This window comes from Malurus melanocephalus, unplaced genomic scaffold, assembly GCF_030028575.1.
Source record: "Malurus melanocephalus ecotype Western Australia unplaced genomic scaffold, MMel_1.1 scaffold_91, whole genome shotgun sequence".
In the NCBI taxonomy this organism is placed as follows: Eukaryota; Metazoa; Chordata; class Aves; order Passeriformes; family Maluridae; genus Malurus; species Malurus melanocephalus.
Genome location: NW_026623323.1, coordinates 1,783,134 through 1,809,441, shown reverse-complemented (window position 1 = coordinate 1,809,441; position 26,308 = coordinate 1,783,134). Strand labels below are relative to the sequence as shown.

The 26,308-nt window shown below is 42.7% G+C and overlaps 1 protein-coding gene and 1 long non-coding RNA gene across 5 annotated transcripts in view; one reads left to right on the top strand and one right to left on the bottom strand.

Moving 5' to 3' along the window:
- The window catches only part of JMJD1C (jumonji domain containing 1C), a 156,871-nt gene extending 136,325 nt beyond the window's left edge, over positions 1 to 20,546 (top strand). For 3 of the 4 annotated variants that reach the window (XM_057368404.1, XM_057368406.1, XM_057368405.1), the window contains exons 11-25: positions 1,183 to 1,397; positions 2,360 to 2,512; positions 5,318 to 5,407; positions 6,502 to 6,629; positions 6,811 to 7,024; positions 7,519 to 7,730; positions 7,996 to 8,274; positions 8,660 to 8,828; positions 9,194 to 9,284; positions 9,398 to 9,528; positions 10,623 to 10,745; positions 11,790 to 11,929; positions 13,802 to 13,978; positions 19,162 to 19,293; positions 19,641 to 20,545. In XM_057368404.1, coding sequence (XP_057224387.1) covers positions 1,183 to 1,397; positions 2,360 to 2,512; positions 5,318 to 5,407; positions 6,502 to 6,629; positions 6,811 to 7,024; positions 7,519 to 7,730; positions 7,996 to 8,274; positions 8,660 to 8,828; positions 9,194 to 9,284; positions 9,398 to 9,528; positions 10,623 to 10,745; positions 11,790 to 11,929; positions 13,802 to 13,978; positions 19,162 to 19,293; positions 19,641 to 19,730 — 2,344 coding nt within the window. In that variant the 3' untranslated portion in view covers positions 19,731 to 20,545. Of the gene's footprint in view, positions 1 to 1,182; positions 1,398 to 2,359; positions 2,513 to 5,317; positions 5,408 to 6,501; positions 6,630 to 6,810; positions 7,025 to 7,518; positions 7,731 to 7,995; positions 8,275 to 8,659; positions 8,829 to 9,193; positions 9,285 to 9,397; positions 9,529 to 10,622; positions 10,746 to 11,789; positions 11,930 to 13,801; positions 13,979 to 19,161; positions 19,294 to 19,640 lie in introns of all 4 variants that reach the window. The other variant, XM_057368403.1, reaches the window with a different exon arrangement.
- Positions 20,547 to 22,744: 2,198 nt separating this feature from the next.
- On the bottom strand, positions 22,745 to 26,302 carry LOC130574898 (uncharacterized). The gene is made up of 2 exons (XR_008965483.1): positions 25,986 to 26,302; positions 22,745 to 25,336 (listed from the first exon to the last, which is right to left on the bottom strand). It is a non-coding gene; the product is annotated as an uncharacterized LOC130574898 (long non-coding RNA).
- Between the last annotated feature and the right edge of the window lie 6 nt (positions 26,303 to 26,308).

Genomic DNA, 26,308 nt, shown 5'->3' with positions numbered 1-26,308 from the left:
AACAGGCTTAGTTTGTGTATGGACTGTGCTGTCAATCCAACATGTTTTGGACAAGAAACCGTTCCCTAAATTTGGTTGAATTTTCTATAATGGATCTTCAGTTACCAGACTTGGTAGACMTGTAGAAATTATTTCAAGGTTGGATTCTGAATACCTTCTATGTAAGAATATTTGCTTCCTAATGTGGCAAAGTTGGAATTTTGGTGGTTTTCCCTCCCTGTATAAAGGAGAGAACATAAGGGTTTGCCAGCATTTAAGAAAAAGGAATGTGGAATTAAAAAACTTYAATGTTTTGATTATATTGTGGTAAATTTTACAGCAGTTTAATTATTTTCATTGTGTTTAGGTAGTAGGGCTTGAATTGCAAAAGAAGTTTACACTTTYGTTGCAAGTTGTAGCTGAAAGTTGATGATTTCATCTTGTTCATTTGAATACATTCTAATTGTCATTTTTGGTACTTCTCATTCAGGTGTGTTTTGCTGGTATAAATTCCTTAACTGCTACAGTCACATCTGTATAATAATTTACCCTGTTTTGTGCAAGATGGAGTAATTATTTGTTACTGCTTTAAAATGGGCTAGTTATAGCTGGGGTTAGTGGAATGGTACTGGGTAGGGTAACAGGAAAGCTCTTTAAAGGTCAGAGCTTAGTGGATAAAAAAACATTTTCTTCTATTAGGGAATATAAAAACATTTTATTCTATTAGTGATTTGTTATGCCTAGAAAATTTTAAATACAGTGTTTGAACTCATGTATTCTCAATATGAGAGCAGTAGGATACAAAAATCTTTAAAATATGAGTCAGACTGAGTGACTGCTGTCACAGACATTCTGAAAACTCAGTGAGGAATAGGCGGAACCAAACTTTGACCAAAATAAAAAAAACAATTTTTCTGTCTGCAATTTTAAAGGAGTAATAAATGCTAGAGGGAGRGGATGGTGAGTGAATGGAATGCAAAAAAAAAGTTCTTAGAAGGTGTGTTTTAGTTTTTACACTTTCTTATTGGTAATTTTAAAACTATTTTCATCAGTAGGATTTATTTTAGAATTAAAAAATACCATAGGATGATAAATGTGAAAGCTTTCATGTTGTAAGATGTAAGCAGCAAGGTGAAGTAGCAAGTAAACTGGAAGTCACAGTGTAATGATAYATGCAGTTGAACTGTCTGCTCTCATTTTTAGGTTATCTTTTAGTAAGAACGGAGTGGTTAGGATAGATGGCTTCTCCTCTCCTGATCAATATGATGATGAAGCACTGAGTTTATGGACACATGAAAACTATGAAGATGATGAACTGGACCTAGAAACTTCTAAGTACATTCTAGATATCATAGGGGATAAATTTTGTCAGTTGGTAACGTCTGAGAAAACAGCCATGTCCTGGGTGAAAAAAGACGGTAAGGAACCCTCAAAGCTCTCCAGTGTTGTGCAGTTTTTCTTGGGGGACCATTGCTTCCTTTTGTGTAGCTCTCTTCCCCTGGCTGTTGGATTTTCCTGGGCTGTTTGGTGAGAGAGGACAGGACATGCTGGAAGGTTCCTCCCTCAGTGGCCAGCCCAGTCCCCTCCCTGTGTGGGTGGCTGTGCGGGCCGGGGCCGGGGCCAGGCTGCTGTTGGGATTGGAGCAGCCTCCATTCGCAGCTTGGCCTCCAGCTCTGGGGCCAGAGCAGCCAGCTCCCAGCCAAGGCCTGCAGCGAGCCAGCTACCGACTGCTGCCAGCAAATGGTGTGTTTCTCATGTGAATCCTTCCCAAAACAAAGGAGAGGAGCGCAGCAGCGTGGGCCTGCAGAGCATGTGCTGACACTGGCACCTCCTCCCCACCAAAGCCACGGCCGTCCTTCTGGCCCACGGCAGATGGCACGGGCTGGTGGCCCTTCTCAKTCCAGGCACTGTGAGGGGGAAGTGGGGCAGAAAACACCTTCTAGGCCAGCTCTCCTGAGCAGGCACCTCCTTCCCCTCCTGCCAGCTTCAACTGTCCAGCTCACTGGTTTGGCTGCCCTTGAGATCACAGATGTCCCATGGGCAGTCAGGTGAAAAACTGAACTCTCTGGGGTGCATGGGATTAAAGTATATGTTAAAAAAGTTCTTTGTACTTGCAGCAGTATTTTTTGTATGACTTGAGTCTGTGTTTTCTGAATGCTTTATTTCTTTATARTGTGTTGATAGAAGCATTGAAGGGGATGCTGTATAATGGAACTAAGGGGGTARATGTTGATGGCCTGTTCATGAAGGRTCTCTTTCCTCCCCTGAAACACAGTTGTGTCTGAGGGGAAAGTTATGAATGCTTCATCTGTAAAAGCTATTCATTCTGTGCTTTGCATTTAAATTTCAGTCCTTTTATTCTGCTTATTTTGTATTTCAGCCAAAATTGCATGGAAGAGAGCAGTGAGAGGAGTCCGTGAGATGTGTGATGCATGTGAAGCCACATTATTTAACATTCATTGGGTCTGCCAAAAATGTGGATTTGTGGTCTGCCTAGATTGTTACAAAGCAAAGGAAAGGAAAAGTTCTAGAGGTCAGTTTTTTATGAACCAGAGTATTGTATAGGCTGTTTATTCTCATTTGTTGCAGAGCTGCTGATCCACTATAACTGTCCTTCTGTAAAGTGTTAAATTACTGCTTGTGTGTATTGGKTTCTCTTAGATCTTTTTCACCTCCTTTTTTGTGAGTAGATGTAGAAGCAGTCATTCAGAAAGCAACTGCTGTTTAGTTCTTTGTCCGCTTTTCAGTCTTCTTGTGTGGATTGTTGTGGATTGCTTGTGCCTTGCCCCTCGAGGTTAAATCGTGTTCTTTAGATGTGAGACTGCTCAGTCACACCTCCCKCTTTATGGTAACTCATTGCTGTTAAGACTTGCCTTGATTTGAATGCTTTCTGGAGTCCTCCCTTCAGAATTGGCTTGTCATACTGACTGAATGTCCTATTTTATAGTTTTATTGTAAAAAAGAAAGAGATGGAGAAAAATACTTAAGGTATTATTTAAAATGAATGTTAATGGAAGTTGCACAATCCGTCAACCTACACATATATGTGGTTTATCCTGTGCTTTAATGGAAATGTCTAGTTCATTTTCTAGAGAAGTGTAACAGGATTTCCTTGCAAACCTCTGATTTCTGTGTGTCCCAGCTGGGTTGCAGTTGAAAGRAGGAATTGCTTGGAAGATTGATTTGGGTTTTGAGCCCTGGGCTGTGACACTGGTGCCCAGACCGCTTGGTGGAATGCCTGCCTTCCCGAGGAGGCAGGCATTGTGCCCTGGCACAGTTCTGCGGTCAGAGGCTGTGCCAGGAACTGATTGAAGGATAATGCTGTTTTGAAAAGCAGTTCCATGTTTGTCATAGCAGCGTAATGTCGCAGATGTGAAACGTTAGTAAAATGAAGTTTAACTGTTAGGTGGCAAAGCTTTGCCACAGTCTCATCCACTTTGTCCCTGGCTTGCAGTGGTAAGGCTGCTCCACTGAAGTTTTCAGGGAGCTAATGATGGTGTTTTCCAGCACTGAGAACAGTTGTTAATGCTTTAGTGCTGGAGGCTGCTTGGGCAGCTCTTCCCTGGCTGAAGGCTGTGTGCGCATGTGTGAGCGCATCCGTCTGACGTGGCTGGGGATAGAAGCCCAGCGTTATTTACCCTGGTGGGAACACAGTCAGAGGCTTTTTATAGTGTGTGTTAACCAGCCAGGAAAGTTTTAGTAAAATGTCCTAGAAGTTTGAAAAAGCAGTATAAAGAAGGAGGCTTCCTTCAGTTTTCTGACAGAGTACTTCCTCCTTTCTGTCAATTGCAATGTTACATGCAAAAGCAGAAGTATGACAGCTTCCCCTACTGCAGCTTAATTTCTAATGTTGCTGTAGGATTCATGTGAACTGTTTTGCTTCTTTGGCACTCTTAAAAAACGTTCAGATCCACCCACCCATCTCTGTATAACAGCACTTTATATTACACCATTTTTCCTAGAGCTGGTAGTTGTTTTTACAAGTTGCTGAACGTAACAGAGAATCCCCTGGTTTTTCCCTGCCTAGCAGGACTGTTAGGAGGTTTGAATATTCCAGATTCAGATACTTATCAATGACTTCTCTTATTACTTTACTGCATGATGAATGAATGAATGTGCAACCATTGTTACCTTCAGTTCATGGCACCATCAAGTGGAATGCCATGTTAAGACATTTCAATGAGCAAAYAGATTAAGTGGATACATGGTGTTTTGTTATCTTGATTTGTATATGTTTCTGACCAGTTGGCTACTGGTTTAGATGTTTCACTACAAAAACTACAAAATAGCTTACAAATAGAATATTTTTCTGAAGGAACATTGGGTACATTGTGTACTTACTGCAGTGTAAAAGAAAAATGCTTTAAATGTGTTAAATGCTTGTTTTGGTGTGTTCCTTAGTTTAAATTGCTAGAGCTGAGCAAACTGGTAAAAGGCTTGGAAAAATGTCTTAAAATTRATAGTTGAGTGGATAGTACACAAGACTGGGGATTGAGAGAGAGATTGCTTTTTTTCTACCCCAAAGTCATGTAGCAAGTTGGTGGCTAGTTGTTTGGCCAGACAGTTTTTGCTCTTACTATTCTTGTGTCTTTTTTTTACACTGTATACTTCAGGACAGTCTTCCTTAACCTTTATAGAAAGTTTATAGGAAGTTAAACCTCTTTATAGGCAGTTTAACCTCTCTCTCTTACCAGTAAGGCCCTCTCTGTTGGCACAAATGATTTTCAGCCAGTACATACAGACTTAGGGTTTAATGGTTGCTTTAGTCTGACACAAATCTGTGATGCAACTTCTCTCTCCTTTGTGTCACCAGTAGCATTGGTGGAGCTGCATGGTAGGCTGAATCAGAGAGATGATTTGATTGCAAGTTCATCTTTTTGGCTTGTTTGGCCATCTCTGGTTGAAAACAGATGATTTCAGTTGGAGCATGGATTGTGTCAAATTATATGAACCATACAATCACAGCTTAATGGTGTCACGTCTCCATGACAGGGTTCATCAAGGGAGGCTCATGGCCTTAATGGCAACTGTAAAGGATTTCAGCCTGCCTTCAGTTGGCAACTCACTAAATGTCATAAAGGGAATATACATTGAAATTTGAGGGAATTGGGAAGGGCCATGTTAGAGATGCAGCTAATTTCAGTTTCAGTATTGTTACAACTCTCTTTTCCTTAATGTGACAAGTACCTGTTGTATGCGAGTCCTTGTCACACAGGGTACCTGGACAGTGGACTTAATATGTGCAGAGCAATGCTTCTAACCCAACCAGTCTGAAAGATCTTAGCTCTGCCTGTGTGCATGGTGAGAGAAGTAAAACATGGGCAATCCTATTTTGCAGATAAGGAGCTGTATGCCTGGATGAAGTGTGTGAAGGGACAGCCTCATGATCACAAGCACCTGATGCCAACACAGATTATTCCAGGCTCTGGTAAGACCATATGTGAAGAAGCAAATGTTTTTTCCCAGGTCTTTCTGTGAAGAGGGGCCAGAATTGTTTCTTGAAACTTCTAATTTTCCATTAAAAATGTGGGAATTGAGTTAAATCTAAATAATTGCAAGAAAGTGTGTGCTTCTGGGCAGTTACTAGCTTTAGGCATGGATGATGATGAGGGCAAGAGGAGCGTGCTGAAAAAATGTGTAAAGGGGCTTTGGGGACAGGCGATGAAGAAATTGAGGGTCTTGAAGGTGCTCATGATAATTGAAAAACTAAGCAGGAATCATAAGCCCAGCTTAGTTCAGAATTCTGTTTACAACCAAGTAAGTTTTCTGCAGCAGTGCCATTATGTATGGTATAGCAGTTGTTAGCCCAAGTTTACCTAAAATTCCTGGCAACATTGATACAGACCAGAAAATAGAAAACTGAAATGTGCTCTTAAATGTACTAAGTAAAYTCCCAGGTTATTTTAAGCTGAAAACACAGAACCAGTCTTTATTTTATGGGTTGTTGCATGTTAGTTCAAGTAGAAATCAAAGTTGGGTAGATTCCATAAGAAATTCAAATTGTGACATTCCCCAGAACAGGTTCTAGACAAAAACCGGTTTTAATTTTAAATTGTGAAAGTGAACCACTCATCTGGAAACAGCACAGTGAAGATTGCCTCCTTAACCTCAGTTTTGTTCTTCTGTGCATACCCATTGCCAAACAAGCCTTCATTTACATGGTCACGTACTAATTTTTTTGTCAAGGCATATCTCACTTCAGTCTTAGCTGATGGTTTTATTAAGTGAAGCAATGATATACCCATTGAACAATGAGGAGTAAATAATTAATGGCTTGCCTGCTGTGTGCCTTGCAATGGGAATGCAGAGTGAAGGTTAGATTATTCAGGAAAATAGTGTGCAATTATTTAATTGAACGTCTCCCTGCACAAGCTTAAAGATAACTGGGCAGTCATTTTAGAGTTGTTTTGAGTGTTAAAGTCAGCATTTTTCATAGTTTAAAGCAGCACAGTGAGTTTATTGTAAARAGGGTCACACTGTGATTGACAGCTACTGATGGTTTTCTTCTTAATTGTCTTCTAGTTTTGACAGATCTTTTAGATGCTATGCACAATATTAGAGAGAAATTTGAAATTAAATCCCATTGTCAGTGCACCACCAAACAGAGCACACAAGCTGGCAAACTCCCCGCAATGAATGGTGTGTCTCAGGTGAGTCTAAAATGTGTGTAGATACTGTRTCTTGTCAGAGTGTTCTGATCCTGGTGGATTTTTTTATTTGAATATTACCAGTTGCATTTTAGTTTGCATATTTGGTGGTTAAACGTTAGCCATGTCTTTGAAATACATTAAAGCAAAGCTATGTAGTTAAAAATAAATTTGTTCTTTACAGGTTTTGCAGAATGTCCTTAACCACAGTAATAAAATTTCTCTGTGCATGCCTGAGTCTCAACAGCAGAGTACTCCTCAAAAGTCCGAGGCAAATGGTAACACAAGTCCAAGGAGTGATGTAAGCACAGACAGCAAGTTAACACCACCAGAATCCCAGTCCCCACTGCATTGGTTGGCTGATCTTGCAGAGCARAAAGCCAGAGAAGAAAAGAAAGGTACATGTTTGAAATGGTCATGTCATGTGTCTGTGACTTTGGGGGCATATTGGTWTGTAATTGAATGAATTAAAACAAGAAATGAACAGCATTTGTTCCAGAAAGAAAAGACAGTGTTCTTTTCCCTGCTGATTCCAACCTTGAAACTGCAGTGCCTTTCCCTGGTGGCTCAGAATCCCTCCCCACAAGAGGGGGAGTGATTCCCCAGTGGAATGCGTGTGTGCTGTGCAAGTGTGTCCAGCTCAGCATCTCTCACCTGGCACAGCTGCTCACTCAGCTGCATGGCTGAGATGCTGAGGATGGCCTTTGCTTGGTCACACTGGCTGAGTGTGTTTTGAAGGCTGTAGTTGATCCTCTGCTGTGTTTCCCAGTGAATAAAGCACTCGTGCTGCACAGTCTGTCAGCACCACTAGGAAATACAGGATTCTGGTGCTGTTCCTGTGTGTGCATGGTGATACAACTKTGTAAACTCGTAATTATTATTTTTGTTTTAGAGAACAAAGAGTGTCCTGGAAAACATTCAAAGGAAGAGAAGGACCAGGATAATTTGGATTCTCCAAACTGTAAAAATTCCCCTCCTTCATCCCAGAACAAYGAGCAGGGCTCAACCTTACGAGATCTATTAACTACAACAGCAGGCAAACTGCGTCTGGGTTCTACAGATGCTGGCATTGCTTTTGCTCCAGTTTACTCTACAGGAGCAGCAGTAAGTGTTTACAAGATGCTCAGTTTTTCTTTGAGGATTTGAAAATCTCTGTCAATCTGTTTGGGCACATTGTAGTTGAGCAGTCTGATAGGTGTATTGCTTTAAATACTTAATTTATAATTAAAGCTTCATGTGCACATGCACATTAACATTTGTTTTTATATATGGTGATAATTGATACAACATCAGAAATGGTCTTCTGWTTCAAAAGGAGTTGCATTAAGTTGCTTTTACATTGTTTAAGCATACATTTGTTTTCTAACAGAGTGGCAAGAGTGGRAGGACTATGCCAAACATTCTTGATGACATAATTGCTTCAGTAGTAGAAAACAAGATTCCACCAAATCGAGCACCAAAGATAAATGTAAAATCTGAAATAAAAGAGGAGCCAAAGGATGATAAAAAAAGTATTCAGGATGACTGCAGTAAACGCTACAGTGATATTCAGTATTCGTGGATCTGTGATAAGCACGTTCTGTGGCTCAGAGACCATAAAAACAGCAACAACTGGAAGCTCTTCAAAGAGTGCTGGAAACAAGGAAGGGTAGGTATTGAGAGCGTGGTCTGCCAAGTGCCTCAGCATGAGCTCTGGGCAAKTGTGTTAAAGGAGAGAAATGCCTAACTCCATGTTTGAAACTGTGGTGTTAGCAGTGGGCAAAACCTTGTCAGCTTTAACCCACAGATGAACATTGTGTAGTTAAACTTGAGTTAACCACTGATAATAAAAAAGAAATTCCATTATGGAGTTTCAGATGCCAAAAAGAGATGAAACCTTTGGGTATGGGTGCTGCTGGAGGAAGTGTTAACAGCTCAGTWGGGCCAAGATCCTCCATGTGTGTTCCAGACACATTTGTTATTCCAGTTCAGTTAAAGAACTTGGAAAAGAATAAGTACAGTTTTTGAAAGTTATTTTATTTTACTTTTTACAGCCTGTTTTGGTGTCCGGTATGCATAAGAAAATGAACTTCAGCCTGTGGAAAGCTGAGTCCATCAGTCTGGATTTTGGAAACCAGCAAGCYGATATCTTGAATTGCAAGGACAGTATCATTTCAAACACCAATGTCAAGGAGTTCTGGGACGGTTTTGAAGATGTTTCGAGTATGTTCCTTTAAATGTGTTAYGCTATTGATTCTGAACATGATCAATGTTAGAAACTCTGATTAAAAGTTACTTTTATGGATCTTAAGACTTTGAAGAAACTTCAGAAAGAAAGCTTTGGGTAATCTGTTTCCAAAGAATTGTGTCTTTTCTGTTAAACTTGCTAGGTCTGACTGAGAAACCAGACAAATGTCCTTCTTACTTAGCTGAATTTGGTCTGTGTCATTCTTGAGTCCTGAAAGCAATTATCTCCTCTTTTATGCAAGAAGATCTGATTCTTGTCAGATTTAGAATTAATTCATGAGTTGAATAAAGTAAAGCACCTACAGTATATTAGTTTTGAGTTACTTCTGTGTTGCTTACAGAACGGCAGAAAATAAAAAATGGGGAAACAGCTCTACTGAAACTGAAAGACTGGCCTTCTGGTGAAGATTTCAAGGCTATGATGCCAGCAAGGTATTTGGAGTTTAATATTAGATATTCTTAAGTCAATCTTAATGTAGTTTTATTTTCTCTCTCTATCTAATGGCACAAATTCAATTTACATTCTTCTTTCTTTTCTTCTCCAGATATGAGGACTTACTAAAAAGTTTACCCTTGCCTGAATACTGTAGTCCAGAAGGAAAACTAAACTTGGCTTCTCATCTGCCAGGATTTTTTGTCCGTCCAGATTTGGGACCCAGACTATGCAGTGCATATGGTGAGTTTGCCCTACACATGGAGCAGTTACCTCATCCCTTAAACCTGTGAAATATCACACATTGTAGTGCTCGATAGAAAGCTGAGCTTTCTTGAAGGGTAATCGTTCACTGAATGTAGGAGAAATACTGATTGACTTGGGTATTAACAGTACATGCACCTGGGGCATGAGAGTCCATTTGCTTCTCCATTTCTTTCTTCCTTTTCTTATGCTGTTACAGTCCTCTGAAGCTCATAAGTTGTTAGCTACTCCTACACAGAGATAGAACTTGTCTTTCACAAAATACTTCATGAAATATTATTGTGATCGTAATTCTGGTCATAAATAAATCTCTGCATGTTCTCATTTTGTGTGCTGTACACTCAAAAATCGGTTTAGAAAAGGTTGATTCCCTCAGACGCTTCCCATCTGCTTCTTCTTTTGCACAGAGTTTTGTTCAGTTCTGTTTTACAAAAAGTTGTAATAGGACAAGAAATGAGTGGTCATTTGCAATGTGATGGCTTTGATTTTAAAAGTTCTGCAAATGTCCTGTGAAAGAAACATATTAACAATAGTGATAAAGGTGTGGATCTGAGAACTGAGTCATTAATGCCACTCTGAGACAACACTGCTCCAAGGCTTAGTGTTCCAGAATGTCCTGTTGACTTAGGAACGTTCGTTTTCACTTCTTAACACCAAAACTAATTTTTGTTTGTTTGGGGGTTGTTTTGATTAAGAACTCTGCTTAGAGCCAGACATAAAAAGTGGCACATTTGCTAATCTTGTGTGTTCATTGTACCTGTATTGTGCCCTGAACAACATGAAGGGTTGAGGAGGAACGGACCATAGTGGTCAGGAAGTGTCTGTGACTATTCTGCTGGAACATTTTKTTCTGACACAAATGCTGTGTAGGGACAGGTACCTGGGCTGGAACAGAGTCTCAAGGACTCTGTTAAAAAGTAACGTTTTCTTGTTTAGCAGGTGAACCAAAAGSATGGTTTTCATTTGTGTATCTCAGTGATCCTTGGCATATTTCAGAAAGATCTTCTCTGTTGCTGCATGTTCTGATTTGAGTATGCAATACAAACAAATCTTCATTTTATCTTGTAAYGTAGGTGTGGCTGCTACTAAAGACCATGACATAGGAACCACAAATCTCCATATCGAAGTTTCTGATGTTGTGAACATCCTTGTGTATGTTGGCATAGCCAAAGGAAATGGAGTGCTTTCCAAATCAGGTAAAGGGARTCACTCACTCTAAGAGGTGTAGATGGACTGAATGTTCTGCCCCTTCTAAAACTGACGGTGTTCTTTAGAAGGCCATGAAAGATCCWTAAGTACTTGCTTGCAACTGGGAGAGTCTTTGTTTCACAGGTTTGCACACACATTAGTTCTGTATAAAATACACTGCAGTTCATGAAAAATGGTATTTCAAACTCTTTTCACTTTTTTTGCTGTTACATGTAATTGATGCACTGTTCCTATGCTGGGACTGGCATAGCTAATGGAAGTGCAGGATRAAGGATTTTCTCTAGAAGCTGTGCTCATTCTAACAATTATGTCAGGATGATGTATTTGCCAAACCTTCTGTTTATTCTGCTTCTTCTGGATGCACTGTGCTTACTCTATTGAATTGGGCTGTAATGTAATTTTTCAGCACTGGAGAGCTTAAATTAGTGTATGTTAGTCGTCTCTATGAGGTTTATTGCTTACGTGAGGCACATGGTCTTTAAATCACCAAAATAGTTTTGTTTCTTTCCCCATTTTCTGTTGTCCTCTTATTCCGTAATCAGCAAATGTAGATGTTGGGTGTGACTAATAGAGCTGCAGTAAGGTTTGTCCTTTGTTTTCACTTGTGAATGCACCGAGTTAATAGCAGCAAACTTGAGCATCCTGGGAGAGCTCTGGCTGCAACAACAGCATGCTAAACTTGTGTTTGTTTTTTCATGCATTGCTTGTGTTGACTGCAGGAAAACACTTTTTTCATATTTTCATTTTTTGGTACCAGCCCTGCTTGTTTATTTCAGGTAGGAGATTGTGTTCTGTCAAATTCAGGAAATGTGAAAAAGTWTGAAAATTAAACAAACCTTTAAGGTATCCCATGGCATTCACGTTCTAGTAATGAATTGCAAACACTGAACAGAAAGATCACCTGGTGGCTTCTGTTGTATTCAGCAAACTTATATCTACACAGTCTCACACAAGAAATTGGAAAAKAAAGTATTTAGTTTCCATGTTTTTTCTCCTTCTCACATTTAAAGAATATTTTTGTTGAATCTTAGGAGTTTTGAAGAAGTTGGAGGAGGAAGATTTGGATGACCTTTTAAGGAAGCGGTTGAAAGATTCAAGTGAATTACCTGGTGCTTTATGGCACATTTATGCTGGCAAAGATGCTGACAAGATAAGAGAATTTCTGCAAAAGGTTAGATTTATTACACATAATTTATAAATATAACCTAAGTAGTTGGTAAATCAAAGGGGGCTGACAGAAACCACAAGCCCCACCTCAGTGTTAGAGAAGGGAGGAAAGCAAAATTATTTCCTTGATTGCACATGAAATTAATTACAATTGACTTGCTACACCACCCACAAATAAAGCATGTAACACAGATACTCACTTTGTGAGACTTACAGGTGGCCTGCATACCCTGAAGGCTCAGGAGGGCAYGGAGGTCTACTCTTGTCCTGCTCTAATACAAAAGATAATTTGTGGGATGATGTTTTTCCGTCACTGATCCATTATTGTATTGTTGCTGCTGAATCACTGAAGTGATTGCTCGAGAAGTCTTTGCTTTCTTCTGTGGGAGAAATCAGATGGGTTTTAACTGGCTTCACAAAGGGGTCTGTAAACAAATGTGAGGCCAAGGGCTCTACTGTGAGCAGGGAAAGCCTAAGAAATTYAGCAGTGAAGATTCCTTTGGACAATAAAGCAGTGTTTCTGTACCAGGGCAGCTGTCCTCCGCTGACTCAAACATTTGTTCTTTGGCAGGCTGAACTGTTGGGAAAAATGAGTGCTGGTAAATAAAACAAAGCTAATTCCAGGAGATTATGAATTACACAGCAAGGTTTTTTTCTTAATTCAGAAAGTAGGTGCTCATAAATTATATGACAGCTTTTCAGTTTCAAAAGGAATTGTGAACAGTCATGAATGCAGAGGAATAGGTGGACATAAGGAGTATTCAGCATTTYCTCTGTCAGAGCACTTGGGAAACTATTGTGAATAGCTGTGAACTGTTGGAGCAACAGGCTTAAACCAGAAGCATTTAGGATGCTATGTAAAGAARTAGTTTGTCATTTCCCACCACAGCTTGCCCCAGTATCTCAAATGAATTGTGCTACCACTGTGTATTTTAGAAGTGGTAGTATTTGGGAAATACTGAATTAAGATGGTTGGGTAAGCATTGGGACCGATTTGCTGCTGMTAAGAGATAAAATCTCAGTATCCTGTTAGTACAGAAGAAGGGTGATAATACTCAAGAAGAGTTTCAAGCTCTGCATCACATAATTATATCTATTTAATAAATACAAGTAAAAACATCTGTGTTCTTAATGAGGTAATTGTCTCCTGACTCATGACAGGTGGATTGGATGTGTGTTCGTTCTTTAATCACTTTTTTCTTCTAGTCACTAGGATTGATTTAGTAGCAGTTGATTAAGAGTAATACTTGTTCCCCTGTGGCTCACTTGATGAGAAGTGGTTGTGCAATTCAGTTTACCAATGTCAGGAAGTATTCTTTGATGTTCATTATTTTTTCTGAATACTTTCATAGGGATGGGATGGTAGGAAAACAGCTTCTTATCCCAGCGTGGTTGAGGTTGGAAGGGGCCCCTGGAGGTCCCTGTGTCCAGCCCTGTGCTCACGCAGTCACCTGGAGCAGTTTCCCAGACCATGCAGCCCTTGGCTTTCTCTGCTGCTTTTTCCTGAGCTGAGGCAGTGATGTTGTGTGTCTCTGTCAGAACTGAAGGTTGTGAGCCTGAGGAACTGGCAGCATAGAGCTGCTGAGCTGAGATATGATTTTCTGGATGAAAGAAGTCACACAGAAAGAGCGTGTTGCTTATTAATAGATTATTGTGCTGAGTTCTTTAAAGCTCTGCATTTTGGAATGGCAGTGCTGCAGATGTCTTCAGTGAGACTTCCCAGATCCTCTGAGGTTCTTTTGAATCCCTAACCAGAGTTCTTGTTTGGCTGTTGGGAACTCAGTGACATTACTTGGTGAGGTGGGTATACTTARAATTTATCAGCAAAAAGTTTGGTTCTTTTGGAAGTGATGTGGGATCTTTTCTGTACTTACAGATAGCAAAGGAACAAGGCTTAGAAGTTTTACCAGAGCATGATCCAATCCGTGATCAGAGTTGGTATGTGAACAAAAAACTTCGCCAAAGACTTTTTGAAGAATATGGAGTAAAAACSTGCACAGTTATTCAGTTTCTTGGTGATGCTATCATTCTGCCAGCAGGAGCACTTCATCAGGTAATGTACCTTAGTTTAAATTTAGACACACAGGATTAAATAGTACAATTGCTGTACAAGAACTTTTTTCCAAAGACACAGATACATCTTGCTCAATTRCATTTTATTTTCTTATTAGTGGCTGTTAGCACGTAGGAATATAAACTAAGGTAATCTGCTGATGTACAGCAAATTGAATGCCTTAAGTATTAGTGCCTTTTTTGCTTTACARTTACAAATAAGAGACTATTATTAACCATTGTTTTCCGCTTTTCATTTCCTTAGCAAATTTGTAAACAAACTGAGTCTAGTTATGGCAGAGTCAGGTTAGTAATTTTTTTCTTCTAAGCCAGAAGTTAACCTAACCAAGGAGGGGCAGGGAGAGCAACTTGAGCAGGTAAAAACACGTGGATGTCAGGTGTCATTGTTTTTGTCTTCAGCCTTAGGAGAATCATAGTGGGTGTTCTGGTGTTTCTGTTACAGATATTTGGTTATTTTCCCATGCCACATTAAGGTTCCTTTTAACACAGAAGGGGCATCAATCATCAGGAATCATCACTGTCTTTTCAGCAGCTTTCCTTATGAGAAAGAGTGATACCACCTTTGCAGCAGCTGAGCTGATTTAATCCGTAGTTAGGTAAGAAAAGTACTGCCAGTGGGGCAGTCCTGGAGAAACAGGATGAATTTGTCAGTCAGCCTCATTTGTCTCCTGGCACAAAGGGTTTGTTACTGCCTTTTGGCATTTCTTTTTTCCTCACAATCTGTAAACTGCTGCTCCTTGGTGAAAGGAGGAAGAAAGCTCAGTTGTTTAGATGAGATTTTTGGGCCATTCTAGAYTGATTTCTTTCTTCACTCCATTAACCTTGTCCTGCTTCAGCAGGAAATGGAGCCTGCTGGCTCGCTGCCTTGCCAGCTGTCAGGCACTGCTAATGAGGTCRCTGACTRTCAAGGAATGAGGAGCATCCCCACYCTGCAGTTGGTTGTAAACCATGGTGCTGTTGAAGATCTACCATTGATCTCCCTGTGGGTTCAAGCGAGGCCAGGCCTTTCTGAAGAAGATGCTATTTGGTTTCTGCCCTGCAGATCAGCTTTCAGCCATGGCACAGAGGAAGCAATGGCTCACCATATCCCTGTGGCCAGGGCACTGGGGTTTTTCCTCTGTGAAAAACTGATTAGGGTATAGTGATGACAGAGGTTGTGTCCCTGCTCTCTCTCTGTGTTGGTGGGGCATTGAAAGCAACTGGTACCTTACCTGGAGTAGAGTCCTCCTCATCCCAGGGAGTTTTTGRGTGTGTTTGACATGGTGGTACATAGCCCTGGTTGCTCTGTGTGGATTTGTCTTTTGGCACAGGAAACAAAAAGCCCAGACAGCCCCAAACTAACGTTGGTGACCTAGTTCTGGGGGGCTGKAGGTTGCTTTCCCCTGTACTATGACTCAGGGCTTGGTGTTGTTTCACAAACGGGGAGGAGCAGCTGACATTGCTGCTGTTCTTGGCTCCTGCTAGGCTTAAAGCAGTTGGCACTGCCAGAGTCATGAATGGCATCCTCCAGTAGCTTTACCATGATCTCTGGAAACAAGGGAGATACATCCCAGACAGAAGAGTGGGAAGGGAACCCAGGGAAAAAAAACAAATGTGCTGGGAAATTTGTTCTGTACAGCATATGTCATTATATAAATGCACACAGAATATAAAACATGAAGTAATGGGACTATTCCAGGCGGTTCATGCATTTAAGAACCAAAAATAAGACCATTCTTATCKTTATCTCCTTAGCTTTAAACTGCAGATTGTGTTTGAAATGGTAATGTTCTAGCTTCTGGCACCAAGGAGTTAATAATGTGGTGTTTTTAAACCTTAGTGGGTGAAGCTGAGAACCTTTTCATCTTCGGTAAGAAGTTCCTGTGAATCTGCCACGTAGGAGGAAATAAAAGCATCGTGTTCTTTCATGTGTGTGCACAGTGCTCTCTCTGTAGAGGTGCATTAATACTGACCTTAGGGATCAGCACCAACACTTCAGAGATACAAAGCACATTTAAAAACTGAAAAATGAGTCTGCACAGAATACATGCCACCTTATGTTTACACATTAAGTGATTCAGATTTACATGCACATCATGAATCTRTAATTACTAAAACTGGGTGAGAGTTGATACTAAATTAGGTGGTAAATTAACATTTTTATTTGCTCGTGAGTAATGTTGTGGAGCAGAGGAAATCAGACTGAGGGCTGGAGTTAGGGAGCCTCACTGCCTGTGGTCACTGCATAGTGTWGTTCTGACACTTGCATTCTGGAGTCAGTTAAGATTGTTGGCACAGTGGTGCTTCTGACGTGCTGGTCTAGAATCTGCTGCCCTAACATGGAGGAAGTTGTGTGTATTTGCTCTGTGTTGTATTGTTTCTCCACCCCCAGCCCTCCCCAAGTTCTATGGGTTCTTGTCTGGTTTTTAAAGTAACTTAAAAACTACTAATATTTTTAACATTTCATGGTAGCATAAAGCCTTTTGCTTCCAGGTTTCTCCCCTCCCTGTGTACTTGGCAGACAGCCATCACATCCCCCTTGTGYTGACTGCAGCAAAGTCAGACTGTTCCCGGGAGGGATGGGAGGGAGAGCCTCTCCTGTGAGCTGTGACGGGCAGGGCAGCACTGGCGGTTCCTCTGGTGGAGGGAATTGCTCTCTTGGGAGGAGAATCCAGAAATAGATGCGGTGTTGGCCGTGTCACCTCTGAATGCTCCGTGAGGGGCATCTCCTTTGTTCTTGGCTGTCCAAGTCGGGAGCTCAGCAGTGTCCCTGCCTGGCGAATGACTGGGCTTTGTTCCCTCTGTGTGTAATGGGGGGCTCTGAGCTCTCCTTGGAACTTGGCCAGCTAAAAAAGGGTGTTGCACTGTTCCTTTGAAAGAACACTTTCTGCTGCTCCGCTGTGGGTCATGCTGTATCACAGACATCTCTAGGGATGGTGTCCCTGTTTTAATGTGGTAGCTCCAAGCTGGTAAAATATTTTAGCTAAAAATGAAAAGCAAGTAATCCTCGAGTCAGTGATTGAAATGTGGTGTTCAGGCTCTCTGCAAAACTCGTTCATAGTGGAACAAGTTATTATAATGTTGTTTTTTATAGWGGCATTATGTTGATTTAACAGCAGGATTATACTTTGCAAAATAACATGCTGGTGGTAATGCGACATCCCGGTGATGTTCTGATAAGGATGTAGGATAAAGGTCTGGGCGTTGCATCTGCAGAGCTCTGGGAGCACAGCCGTGCAGGAAGTGGCTGATCCTGCAGCCCTCAGGGTGGCTGGGTGGCCCTTTCCTCCCTGCCCAGTCACYTTTCCCTGTCCCAGCCCAGGTCTGAGGCTTTTCCAGCGCCACAGCCACCTCCCAGGCCCTGCTCTGCTGTGCGTGGGCTGGGTGTGAAGCTGTTCTCAGTTCAGCTGCAAGTGGCACAGRCGTGGGAGTGCTGCACTCCTCGCCCCACAGACCTCAGGGGAATCGTTGCTAAACGTTTTTCTGTGTGTGTGTCACTGCAGCAGCTTGTATTATAAATATTATAAATAGAACTGCCTGGGGGCTGTCAGCRGGGCATTCCCGTGTTAAGTACCAGAGCAGCCGGGTAAAATCTGTCCCTGCAAACTTTCACACGGATAAGACAGGCCCTGGAAGGGAGGGAAGGAAGCTTAAGGCACAGCAGAATGAAAGGACTGAGGGAAACAAATACTATGTATTCTGCCATGGAGGGGTAGGGAGTCAGTAAAACCTTGTCTGAGGGAGGAGAAAGTAAATAAGTGGTGTGGGATTTGCATGGGCTGGCAAGGAAAACGAGGGCACGTAGAGACTTGAAAGAGGTGAGAATCCTGTGAGGGAGGGGAGAGGGCTGGAGCTGCACAATGCAGAGGCACCTTAGCCCAGGCTCTGGGAATCTGAGTGCTGGTGGGAGCCTCATGGTGGCACTTCTGCAGCTGCTGCCTTGCTCCTGGCTTCTGCCATTTGCACATTTGGTGGCATCTTCAAACCCTCCTCATCTCCAGAGTGACTTCTGTTTTGATTAATTCTTAGGAGGGACCAGCACTGCTTTGTCCTTGGTGATGAGGAGCCTGCAGAAATGCCTTGTGCACCATGAGTGCTGAGCTGGGGGTTACCTGCCAGCTGTAGTGGGGGGAGCTGCTGTGTAAAATCTGACTCATGCAGGGGTTCTGAACAAGAAAGTAATTTTTAAATGAAGTCCTGTGTCCTCAGCTGTGTGAGCCCCGGTGGTTTATTTGAATGTCAGGTATCATAAAGGAAATTTTAGAGTATGCATTTATTTATATTTTGCTAGGTTTGACTTTAAAATATGCAGATCTCCATCAGTCCTGAGCAGGGTGGGATGGGGCGTTTGCTGGGATTGCCAAAGCTCTGTCTCCCCACACCCAGGCTTTGGGAATTCGAATTGATGTTACACAACTTTCGTGAGAAGTTGTTGGAATTTGGGAAAACAAGGGTTTTGACATGCTGAATTACAAATTGCAGTCTAATTTGCAAGGGTTTAGGGGTGAAAACGCGATGCTGTATGTTTCTGAAGGGAACAGACTGGTGTTGGTTGGGTCACAACCAGGAGGCATTTTTCCTTTCCCCTGTCCTCCAGTTATAACCTGGGTGGTAGGAGATCTGTTCTCAGTAGTTACTCACATCAGTAAGGAGCAGTGTTTAGAAAGAAGAAAGTGCTTTTTTTTCCCCTGCCTCTCAGCCTCTCCCTTTCTTTGTTCATGACTTTTTTGTTTGGTTCAAATGTTTCTATGGGCAGTTCCTTTTCCGTGAGCATGCCAGCTGCCAGGCTGTGTGTGCGTGGCCAGAGGAGCCGGGTTGTGCAGGGCAGGGCTCTCCGGGTGGGTCGCAGATGCAGCGCCTGCGCTGTGAGGCTGTGGCAGCAGCAGCAGCAGCAGCAGCACTGGTGCAGCTGGCGAAGGGAGGGAGGGAGGGAGGGAGGGATAACGCGGCTCTGTGCAATTCATGCCGGCGCACTGTGCCGTGCGCTGTTCAAAGCCTGCCTTTTGCCAGAAGCCAACTTAGATAAGTCAAATACACTTAATTGCTCTCTACCTGGAAAAAGATGCCCTTTAGTCTGATAAGGCTGTGGTTAAGGGATCTCAAGAGCCACTCTTTTCTCAGGTACCTCTGCCAAAGAATAACCCCAAATACTAATTATCAGTTTCTTCTTGTTATTTTGGATAGGTGCAAAATTTTCACAGCTGCGTTCAAGTAACTGAAGACTTTGTGTCTCCAGAACATCTTGTACAGTCATTTCACTTAACGCAGGAGCTGAGGCTGTCAAAGGAAGAAATCAATTACGATGATAAACTGCAGGTAGGAAATGAATGCTGCTCTGGAAGCGGCTGGGAAGGCAGGGCGTGCTCAGGCTCATTGAAATGCCGAGCAGTGCGTGGAGCTACTTCCTCGCTGCTGTTCACACAGAATAACAATGAGCAGCAGCGTGAATGCCAGGGCTGTAAATGACTCTCCCTTGAGTTGCTGGTTTTATTTCACATCACATTTTAAAATGTGTAGAAAGCTGTTCCATTTTGCACTGGCTTCATGAAGCCTTTCTTTTTTGAAGCCTTTTTTTTTCATCCACTCTGCTTAGGGCTCAGTCCTAAACCTCAGAGASTTCCTCAGCTGTAGGCCTTACTAAAATCTGTCCCATGTTCTTGCAGGTTAAAAATATCTTGTATCACGCAGTCAAAGAAATGGTGAGAGCTTTGAAGATTCACGAAGGTGAAATGGAAGAGATGGATGAGAACTGAGCACGCTCTGCTTTTTGGAGTTAGCATCACATGGAGGTTATTTCCGCTGATCTATGAACGGTATGCACACTAATTTAAAGCTTCACAAGCCATCAGTGCCAAGAAAACACAGTCATCGTATTTACTTGTTAATGACACTGCGATGGTAGAGCTTCATATCACAGCCACTGTGATTCCATGTTCCACTTGCAAACAGTTGAGCAGTGTTCTGCTGTCTGTATTATAATGTACATGAAGTTTGTGAAATGTCAAAGATTTAAGATGATGTATTTATTTTTGGAAAAAACAACAAAATTCTATGCTATATTGTTGATCAAATGTAAATGTGACTTGTACAGTTTGCTAAAATAATTCAGATATTTTTCACTACATTGAGACAAGTTACTGTGAGAGTAGGACACAAACACCAGCTATTGCCTGCATTTGGGATCTTGCTGAGTCCGCACAGCAGTCATGTCATAATCTGAAAATTACTGCCAAATAATTGTAAACTTTGTAAAATATAAAGTATATAAAGTAGATATTAAATACAGACACTTCAGTATTTTATTGAAGCTATTCAGTGTACAATTAAACGTTTTCAAAAGGTGTAATTTATTTAAAAATTGTTTCATTTTGGTAAAATTTATGTGAACTTTTAAAGCTTAAATATTAAACTTAATATGCTATGTAAATATATACATATATACATTCAATGATGTATTTTTTTAAGACATTGGCTTGCTTTAATTTGTTAAAAGTTCAAGTGTTACACATGCTTTGTACATTGAAGTTGAAAGGGGTTTTACATTTTCCATTAAAATGACTTTGTCAGACGTCCTGGTGTCGGTTTGTTTGTCTCGCTGGGACAGCGCCTCCAGGGCAGCCGAGTGCTGCCCTCTGCGGGCCGCGGGCTGCACTGCGGGCAGGAGCCTCTTCCCTTTAGGAATCTGCACTTGCCCCGGGGGAAGGGGAAGGGCGTTTCTATACAATGATTATTTCCTAACAATCTGCCTTTAATAGTTCAGGTAATACCACAAAATAACAGGATGTTTTAAAAAATGTATTGTTATGTGTTTTTATATAATAATGATAAATGCTAGGCAGTTGAGTGGAATTCCAGATTTTGGAGTGAGTTTGAAAAGTTTCACAAGAAGTATACTCTTGATTTAAGTTACTAAAACAGTTAGATTGATACCAAATGTTGGGSAGAGACACTGGCCAATTTGTGAGGTGTCCGAAAGGGGATAATAATTAGCCTGGTTATTACAGTAATGAGCTTGGTAACTTCTGCCTGTCTGACATCATCTGATGGGGTTTGGAGTCACCAAAAATCACCAAGCCCCATGTGAGTTACCTCTAAAAATAGGGAAACACAAAGCAACTTCTCATTCCAGAGGTCAAGTTCTTTATCTAGTTGCCTTGAAAACTTGGAATTTGTCAAGTGGCAGAGAAATACCATGAGGTTMATGTTGCTGTACTTGGCAGCTGATTCTCAGCTTTGTACCCCTGTTATATGCGTTCTCATCTCTACCATTCAGCATTAGAGCATTGGCTGAGAGTGCAGTACCTGCCAGTGTACGTTTGCTTAATGAGAAGTGGACTCTAGTTGTACATATTTTTTAAAGTTCATGATATGTAAATAAGTATTTCCTTCCCTAGCTGAGTTTTTGTGAGGTACTTGTAACAGATGTGAAGTTTTTCAAGGCTGATGAAATTATCATTCCTACTGCAGAATCACACCCCGCCTTGGTTCTTTTCCTGCACCAAGAGCAGTTGTTTGGCCTGGGCCATGGCTGCCATCACTGCTCGCCCCTTGTGCTGGTGTGTTTTGGCAGCTGAGTTGGGGGGCAGGGGTTGGTGTCCCCTGGGTTACTGTCCCAAAGTKTCACATGGCCAAAGCCATGAGTTTCCTGCTCTGAGGCGTCCAAGTGGGTGAGAGGCAGTACCAGTACAGCTGACAGCACCTGTGCCTCGAGCTCTGAGCTTTGCTACCACCCTTTGGGCCCCCATGGAGCACGGACAGCTGCCTCTGCCCCCCAGAGTGCTGAGCAGTCTGTCAGGCTGAAGATGTTCTTGCTTCCTTAGGGGAAATTGGAGGAGTCACTGAACAGTGACAGCAGTTGTTAAAGTTCACAGGTACTCCAAATCTACTAAAAGACACCAGAAATTTTAAAGTCCTTGGCATAGCACATTCTGCTTACTCAGTGGCTTAAGGTTTCTGGCTCTGTCACAATGAAACCGAGCTCCCCGCTCCCCTGCAGGAAATGGGAGCAGGAAGTCGGGCCGGTGTTGTGCTTGTGGCTGTGAGCGAGACCTGAGGTKTTGTAGCTGATGTCTGACACCAGCGCGGGGCTTGTGGGAGGTGTTTTGTTTGCAGGTTAGTTTTTCCCTCTTGACCAYTTCCATTTTCTGTGAGGTGTTAGTGGACATGTTTTTCCCATCTTCTTTTGCTAAAGATTCTTCAGGGGGTTTTCTGCCTTACAGTCTCAACTACTTGAATATAGTTAAAAGTATTCAGTGAGATCAGCTGAAGCCATTTGAGTGCAGGAATGCTGTCAGCTGCTAGAACATGGGCATGTAGTGTTGTGTGTCATCTGCCACCTTCCTGTTGAGACCAAGCTCTGTCTTCGTCTCTTTTGCTCTCCATGACACTCTGCCTTCCTGTCCTTTGAAAGATCACACYTCAAGAGTCATCACAACCATGAGCCCTGCTACCCACACTCCCCCCTTCCCTCCTTTCCAGCTCATCATCTCCATCCTCAGCACTGCTGTAAACAGCCACAGCAGTTTTCTTCCTGTTGTAACTACAGCGGTACCTAAAGAAGAATAACTGATAAGCAAAGAATGAAGCAAGCTGTGATGACCTGAAGTATTTCAGCACGGATTGCTGCTGTGTTTATGGTTTAGCAGAAACTGGAATTGCTGGAATTGCTGGCAGGGAAATGGTGGTCCCTGTTACAGGGGTCAGACATAGAGATTTAGAACACTCTGACTTGCACATCTGTTTATTCTACTCCCCCAGCTTCTTTCAMGTTGCTCAGATCTGTGTGTGTGTAGGTCAGCCCCCTTCTGATCAGCACTACATTCTCATGCTCTCTGACCTTTCTGGTAGGTGGTAATTTTGTTTGTACCCTCTCCCGTGACATCCTGTTGCCCTCTCCTGCTGTCACAGCTGACAGCCTTCCCTGCCCTGTGCCTSTAACTGGGAATTTCCCTTCCTTCCTCCTTCCACAGCCACATTGCCTGTTGTGCTGCCTTCCAGAGCAGGATGTTTGCGCTCTCCCCCACATCCGTGCTGGATGAGTTGCCTCTCCCTGTTGAGATTCCAGGACTGGGGCTTTGCTGCGCTTTCCCCTCCAAACCCCGAGCTCTGCCTCAATGTCAGCTCTGTGCTCCTCTTTCCACACTGACCTGTGCATTGTTGGCTGAGTGCTGTGGTGTTCCCATGGTCCGTGTGCCCTGGCAGCCAGCAGAGCACGCGGTGCTGCGGGGCCTCCTCGGATACAGAGGCCAACACCATTTTCCTTTCTTCCCATCTCAGCAGGAAACTGCCCAAGGAGCAAATGCCCTGTGGCATCAGCAGCACACACAAACAAACCTCTGTACTTTTTTCATTAGCTCTCGTTGGTTTTGAAAAGGAAGTCAGCATCTATTAATAGCTGGTAGGAAAATCTTGCCTCACAGCAAATTGAAGACGTGATTTAYCTGATGTGTTGTGTGCAAATAGTTGTGTTTTAAACATGGGCCTTTCTAAAGGTAAGTAGTAGACTGAAGGATTTTTGCTGTTATGTTTCAATGTGAGTATTTCTGGTACCTTCCAACCATACCAAGACTATATATTCTTGTCCCAGGTGCCTGTTTCTTTTTGCAGTCCCTTGGCATGTGGTTTTATTGTAGCTCTGTGCTACCTTAGTGAAAATAGAGAGTAGGGTTAGTAGCTCTGAGCCAGGAAATCCTGTATTTTCACAGCTCTGAGGATTTCATATTGTTTGATCTCAGCAATACCTTAAGTCCTGCAACAAATGGGCCTGAGGGAACACTTCGAATGACTGATTACAAGACAAAGCCCTGAGTAAGTTGAGATTACTTTTGGTAAAACAAACATGGGACAGAAAGGAGATGGAGGAAAAGATGGCCATAACTCCTGATTCTTTGGGGAACAATGAACATTTTACACAACTGAACTCCACAGTTCTCATAGGCAGGAGGGTCTGGCAAATAATGTTCAGCCTATACCTAGCTTGTGGCAGCCACCCCACGTGGCTCTGATTGCTTTGAAAGTTTGTTTTCTACTGTCCTTTTAGTCCAGCTCAGTACAGGATGTTATTAGCTGTTGTGGCTGTATGGAGCTGGGTTGGAAGGGGTCTCAGAAGATCATCTGGCCCAAACTTTTGTGGGAAAGGGGGTCTAGATGAGGTGTAGCTCCTGCCACTGAAAGCAGGTCAACAGGAATTGCAGATGGCTGAAGAGCTGCTTCTAAGAGGAGAGTACGAGTTCATGACTGGAGTTCCTGAACACAGAAATGCTCTCAAAGAAAGCAGTCACAAGATCATTTTTTCCCTTTATATAAAGGCAAAATGTAAAACCCAACAATTCTGTATTTTGGGTTTAGCCATCACTTTAAGTAGCAGCTAGTGGWGGTGAAGTCTGCAGATTTTATTCTCAAAAGACTCCACATTGCTTCCCAGTTGCCTTTCTTTGGTTTCTCTTTCTGTGGTGATACAGCCAGAGATCAGATAATTACAGTTTCTTTCGGCACAGCATATGCTGGCAATATTCGACAGGGCCAGTATGTATGTGTGCCAAGACAAGGGTGGTTTCTGTGGTTAAAGCAAAGTCTATGAATAGAAGTCAATGTCTGGATGCGTATTTAAAATTGGTTCTTGGTGAGACACTTTGAAATTACAGACCACAGAATTCTTTAATTCCGTCCATTATAAAACAATGCAGCCCAGACTCACCACCCATGGGAATGTTTCCATGTCCTGTGCCAGGCTTTGGTGACGTGCTGTGTGACCACTGGTGACTTACCRCTTCCTTGTTGCTGCTGCAGCTCTCTGAACTTGGGTCACCTTCTGCATTCCCACACCGCACCTCTCCTTCAGTCTCCGCAGGCCCGGGGATTGACCCCACCGGTTCGGGGGTGGCGAGACCAAGGCACAGGCAGAGGGAAGGAGGTCCCRGAGCTCGGCAGGGCCTGAGCGGGGCGCGGCTCCCAGCAGGTGGCGGCCAAAGGCTGCGGCGAGCGGAGCGGGATCCGGCCGGACACCGGACACCGGCTGGAGCCCCGCGGTGCCGCGCCGGCCACACCCCGTCAGCAGGGACGGAAATCATAACTTAAACCAGTTCTTAATTGTTAGGGCATCAATTAATTGCTATCAGCCATGGGAGAGGGATTTCCTTAGTTTTATCGCTATGTATCTGTAAAACCTGTCCTCTAGTGGTGAGTATTCTCTGTACAACCTACCTTTCTTTTAATGCACTGAGTAATTGCTTAGCTCTGGATTCAAACTGAAGGATTCCTTAAAAAAATTCAGCATCACTCAGGGGACTGGAATACTGTCGTACTCAGCCTTACTGCCTGGAGCTGGGATTCAGCAGCAGTCATGTGTTGAGTAGGCAGACTGCAAGAACAAACAAACATTTGCATTGCAGGAGAGAGAAGTTTTAACAGCACTTTCAAAAGTKGCAGTGCAGAGTTTTAGCCCTACTTGGCCATCCTTCCCACAGAAAAGCAGCTTCATTCAGATATGGTGGGCTTTTWATGCAGCTATACATGAAGGGACAGGTTTGTCTTAAAAACAAAAAGATAGAGTTTGCAATTCCTGTCCTYGGAAGAATCCTGACTTCAGCTGAGCTAAAAATTGCTTCCTTCTCCTATAGCTGCCATTTGCAGACACTACCAAAATGTGTCTGTRGTTAACAGCCCTGAGCTACCAGCCCAGCAGTGGCATGAGGTAGGTGCTTAAATAATTTTATTTCCACCCTGCAAGCACATGGTTTTTCTTTGTTTTACTTACATGACTAGAAACCCAGTGCTCCTCTGCCTTGTTAAGTGAACAGTCAGCCAGGCAGAGGCCAGCAGAGACTGGGACTTGCCCTTTGGTGGGAGCACTGAGCTGGGGCAGTCTTGGAACAAGTCACCTCATCCCAGCTGGATGGGGCAATTTGCTAAACTGCTTCAGCTGAAAAATAACTTTTTTATTTCCCCAGCAAGATTAGATTCCAGCTACAATTCAGCAAAAGGCACCTTCTCTAATGAACTTGTCTTACCTCTGTTTCCAAAGACTTTTTCTAACCTCCAGTCCCTACACTCCTTCAAGCACTGAAGACACCACATACACAGAGGTAAGGAAGAGTTTGCACAGCAGTAAGGTGTTCTTGCTGCACTTCCAAGTCTATTCTGGAAGAAAAATTTACTCTTAGAAAGCAAGCTTACYTTTTAACAGCCCAAGAATAACTTCAAATGGCACAGCTTGCATACTGAACACTAACTGGTAACAGCTGAAGGTWATTAATGCCACCACTACACACCTGAACACCCCTCAGGAAAGCCCCAGTTGGGCTCCAGGGCAGGGCTGAGCCATGCTGGGAGT